At 36.8% G+C, this 5,526-nt stretch overlaps 1 protein-coding gene across 3 annotated transcripts in view; it reads right to left on the bottom strand.

The window, feature by feature from the left end:
• Window positions 1-3,164: 3,164 nt before the first annotated feature.
• rnaset2 (ribonuclease T2) overlaps window positions 3,165-5,526 on the bottom strand; it is a 16,462-nt gene continuing 14,100 nt past the window's right edge. For all 3 annotated transcript variants that reach the window (XM_016566274.1, XM_016566276.1, XM_016566275.1), the window contains one exon: window positions 3,165-3,690. In XM_016566274.1, the coding sequence (XP_016421760.1) occupies window positions 3,496-3,690 (195 nt within the window). In that variant the 3' untranslated portion in view covers window positions 3,165-3,495. The remainder of the gene's footprint in view (window positions 3,691-5,526) is intronic.

The raw sequence follows: 5,526 nt of genomic DNA, 5'->3' as shown, positions 1-5,526 counted from the left end.
AAATTTTCTTTAAGCCCCGAGTTTCCGAGTTGGGGGCGTGTCAATGAGAATCATGGTGGAATCCATGGATGCAACGTATGTAGTTGATGGTAAATTTTTGTTTAAATTAATAGTTTAGTTGTCCTATAAACTTAAATTGGTCATGTTCTTGTTACGCAGCTGAAATCCAAGTAAAAAAATGCAGACCCTGTTGTATTTTCTTGTAATTTATTAAAAGAAGGTTGACTTGACTAAACTGACTTGAACGCACCTGACGTCGTAATTACGACTTGTCAACTCGTAAGTACGAACGTCCCAGGAGGACTTGAACGCAGCATAATTATCACACTTTTTACTCCAGTTCATTTTTAAAATTCAAAAGTTCAAATGTTTACAATATCTGTATTCTATTTGTATTTCTATTACATTGTTAGTTTAACATGCTAATACTTTACTGAATACAGTATATTTGTATGGCACATTGCGTTGCTACCTTATAAGACAGCATCCTATGCAGGCAGTAGACAGCACACTAGGGTTGGAAGTTCAGACCTCTGTCCACTGAGGGGTTCTGTATAACTTCAAATGGTCCCTGATCTTCAGATAGTAAAGCAAAAGTACTGTCAAGAGACAGAGACACAGCTTCAGATCTACACACACACAGCTTTCACTCATCATCACTCTTTCAGCCTGAAGGACAGCTGTGACTCAGCCCTGACTGTCCACCAGCAAACCACTCTCAAGAAACATTCGGAGCTCTTTTCACATATGAATGAAAGACAGAGAGGTTTCCAGGCACTGATCTGTAGCCATTAAGTTTGAGCCTGGAACCCCTCGAGTCATTTGACTTAAAAGCCAGCTGACGTCTGTCTGTCTTTATTCAACAGAAGAAGGGCAAATCTGAAGCCAATGTGAAGTCAAGGATCACATGGTTGCGCTTTTATCTATACTCACCAAGAAGAGATATTGTGTGTGTGTGTGCCAAGTGGTTTCAAAGGAGTTCAAATTAAGTTGCCACGAATTTGTTCCCACAACCTAATTCATTCCATTGATTTAGTTAAATCATGAACATGTTATTTATTTATATGTGATCCTGGACCACAAAACCAGTCATAAGGGTCAATTTTTCTCTATTTTAATTCTACTTTATATATCTTCTTTTTTATTAAAAAAAAAACAAAACACTAGCTTTCCATTTTTTCTTTTCTATCTACTTGCTTTTCTTTGTGTGTGTGTATATATATATATATATATAAAATATGAACATGTAGTTATTTATTTATATGTATTGTGTGTGTGTATATATATAAATTAATATACTAATACTCCACTCTCAACTGATTTCAGTACAGATTGGTGTTAGAATGAAAATACCATTTTAGAAATAAACATAGAACTTCTTTATCCTATGTAATCCCCAGGTAGGATGGATTTCAATTAACTTGCATCTCAATCATAGAATTGTCTTCTACGCCAAGAATACATACAATACTGACTGAGAACTTGGCCCAAAAAAGTATAGAATCAAGATTTCCACCTTTTGGATGTCTTCACTGTATAAGTGATGTCTTAAAATGCTTCTTACATTGACAGCTTATTAGATTTTTGAACAGTCATCTGTATGTAACAGACAAAATATTGTGATGAACAAAAAAAGGTTCGGTTCATTTCTCTGCACCATAGATCAGGAGACGGTGCAAATAGCTGCACATATTCTCAGGTTTTTTTCTGCTTTGGTGTCAAACTGTTTGGAAGGTTTTATGTCAACATCTTATATACTTTAAGCCTCCTAATTTCACATTCCACATGCGTTCTTTCACTTTTGCTCCTAGTGTAGTGTGGAACCATCAGCAAATACCAACTGTGAGAAAATCATCAGTGAACATCTTAACAACCTTGCATTACAAAAACAGGTATGGTTATGAGGAGGAAGAGATGTGTACATGTTAATGAAGAAGTCATTCTCATCACATTCCCTAATGCAGGGCTCTGGCAGTCAGAAACACCTAAATGGCCTTATAAAAAAAAAACTCCACAAATCGTTTGAACATGCGGTTGTTGTTTCTATCAAGACAAGGACACTGCAGAGACACAAACTGAAGGCCGCATGAATTGGCCTGTAAGTACCGCCACACAAAGACACGTACAGAGTTTTCAAACACACAGGAATATTGGATTTTCTGTATTTATTAAATTGGCATTGCATTACAAAAAGTTTTAGTTACTGGTGTTTAAGTAAGGCATTTATCAAATACTGTAAAAGTAACAAACCTACTGTATAAAAAGTCTTTGGCCAGCAGTATAAATGCTTCCCCAGTATAAAATCAAAGATTAGGCATGTCTTTCACAAGCTGAGTTGCGTATCAAATGCCCACATCTGATATGGCTGTCATCTAATAATTGTGTTTGAAAAAACTGTTAAAAAGCCAGAAACACACGGTTTATTTACCGGAACATTTTGTGCAAATTGTAACTTTTCTCCCTATAGTCCACTACCACCATCCTTTCATAAAACGTACATGTGAACAAGGTATCTGTAAACAACATCATTGTGATTTTTTTTTTTTGGGCAGAATGCATGTGCTGCCCTCCAGCGGCAGAAGCTTAAATGTGCATTATGTGCAACTGCTGCCATTAGGCCCAAAGCTCCACACCTACCACATATTTTACACATTAACAACGCAAATTAAGGCATGAATGGCCTCTTTCAATCCAAATCATAATAACAAATTTATCAGATGAAATATATTAAAGGCAGAATATTACAGCTAAGCTAGACTGAAAGAAAGAAACAAAGACTTAATCAAATAAAAAAGATTTGGTTTGCTTCAAGGATCACTGAAATTACTGCATTGTGATTTTTTTAATGGAAATGGAGCACATTGTTAAAAAATTCTTTCTGATTTATGAACACAACAGTGGTATATTATCTATTTTGTCGAACATTTAGACATCATACTTGTATGGTTTTACTGTAATACAATTACTGTACTACTAAATGATAATCATTTAGAATAATGTGAATTGGAGAAAAGTTAAATGTCTAGATGCACAGTGGTCAGGTGGGATATGTGTTTAACTGTCATGAAAATGGTGTTATAATGCTAAAAACCTTTTCTAATGTATAACATGTTTAATTAAGATTTTTTTTTTTTTCTTGAAATTTTGTGGTAAATTTGATCTGGACATGTTTTTGTGAAATTCACCCAAGGACGAAAAATAAAGGAAAAAAATACAGCAGTATGGCTCAGTAAGATAAGACTGTAAAACCTACAAGATTAATAAAAAATGAACCCAGTAACCATAGAATACAGCAGTCTGTGACGCACTTAAATCTTCACTAGATTGTTCCAGCATCATCATTTAAAACAACAAAGGAATTTAATGTGCAATTATTTAAAAAGATAGTGTAAACAGGAAAGATTTCCAGCGTTTGAAAAACTCGACAGAATGAATTCTCGTCTTGTTATGCTCAGTGATTCCACACTCGCACACGAGGTCTGGGGTTGCCCACCTCTATGATCTGCTGGGCACTGGGGGGTAATAGACCGGCATGGAGTGATCACACACGCTGAGCTCTGACTGGCCACTGACAGCCACTGCGGGGATGTCATTGCTCCAGATTTCTTCGGTTGACTTTTCGCAGTCGATCAGCTGGAAATCCCTGTCAACGCAGATCTCTATTTGGCCCAAAATCTGAACCTGGCCTCCCTGAGAAATACAGTAAGAAATGAGATTTCACCTTAGCAAAACTGATGGCAAACTGTGGTCACTGTGCATCAAAATAGACTTTCATAAAGGAATATGTTCCCCTATTATAAGTCGCTCTGGATAAAAGAGTCAGTTAAGCGCATAAATGTAAATTATGTTGATTACCACAAAAATAAATTTGAGAAGTTTATTTTCAGAAGTAAAGGAGAAGTAAAGGTACTTACATTGGGAACATTTTTTTAAAGACTTAAAAGCAGAAATGTGAAGCTTACATAGTTCATTAAAACTTGCAGTATATATTAAGTGAGCCGTTAAGTTTTATGTTTTCATGGCAACACAGTTGTAAAAGTAGATTTTTATGTAGAAAAGGTTGTGTGATGTTTCCTTACTAAAATCATAGGTATATACAGGAATCATGGAGTTAAATTTAATACCTTTTAAAGGGGTCCTATTATGCTTTTTCACTTTTTAAATTTTAGTCAGTGTGTAGTGTGTATGTTTGGGCATAAAAAAAGATCTAGAAAGTTACAAATCTCAAAGTCCACTCCAAAGGGAGATATTTAGTTTAAAAAAAAATCCCTTTTCAAGAACTACAACGAATGGCTCGTTTGGACTACAGCGTTTGTTTTCCGGGCTTTGTGATGTCACAAAGCGGCCCGCTTTGCTGTAGCTTCAAATTTTCGGCATGTCTAGAACAATTCTTACAAGTACAACACGATGTAGCTGGGTGCCGCGGACAGACGCCGAACGGCGCCGCCGGTGTGCCTACACTCATAGAAAATAATGTATTTGAATTTTAAAGATGTGGAGCGACGCGACGCTGCGCTTCTCGTCGGGTGCACGACCGCCTGAAACGCAGTTTTTTTCACCTCCGTGCCCAAACGTCTTTGTTTGGGCTTCCGAAAGCGGATGATGTCAGGAAACAGTGGTTGCAATTTATTTTTTAACTCTGTCCCTGAGCATTATAACCCCAATTTGCTATTGTGTGCTGCGCATTTTACTGAGGACAGCTTCCACAACATGAGGAGTACAGTGCCTGCCGTATTCGGCAAAAAGTTTTTGTTGAAAGACGGAGCAAGGGGCGGGGAGCCTGGGGAGAAAGGTATTGTAATAATGTAAATTATGTGAAAAATAATGCAAACTTATTGAGGAGGGAAAATAAAGCTCTCCGAGCTAACGGGGCAATTCACGCAGTATATTCAAAAGATGTATTTGTCACATCAACTCAAACCATAGCTGTTTTGTGGAACACTTCTCATGACAAACACCTGACTGATCAGACAGGTTTACCTGGGATTACGGAGTGCTTGATTTGATGCAGACTTGACAGAGTGTCAGTACTGCACCTGATCGTGTCTGAATGATCATGGAAGGTAAAATAATGATCACAACTATTACATTATTTTAATTGTGCATTCCAAGCCCATGCCAGTAAAAAAAAAACAGCACAAACTAGCGCAATTACCATGTCCCAAATATAAAAATTTAATTTCCATTCCTAAAATACATATTTTAGTCACTGTTATGCACATTTATCATAAACACAGCTCAAAATGCTTCCTACTAGTGTGGCCCAAAACATTTAGCACAGTTTTATTACAGGTAGAATGCAAAATGTTTCAGTACAAGCATTTCAACCAAATGTAATTTATGCAATATTTCAAACCTTTAACCCAACTGGGGAAAATCAACCCATGGCAACAGTTTAAAAGCAGCCCAATTTCATGGAAAAAAAACAACAACCCTGCATCCAACACGAGCTGCAGAAGTCAGATTTGACTAATCACGGGTCAAAAGCAAGGAGAGATAACTGACAAGATGTTGGAGGATTTGCTC

Source organism: Sinocyclocheilus rhinocerous, unplaced genomic scaffold (assembly GCF_001515625.1).
Source record: "Sinocyclocheilus rhinocerous isolate Xijiao unplaced genomic scaffold, SAMN03320098_v1.1 scaffold512, whole genome shotgun sequence".
Taxonomy (NCBI): domain Eukaryota; kingdom Metazoa; phylum Chordata; class Actinopteri; order Cypriniformes; family Cyprinidae; genus Sinocyclocheilus; species Sinocyclocheilus rhinocerous.
Note: the sequence above shows the minus strand (reverse complement) of the source record. Positions and strands in the feature narration are given on the sequence as shown.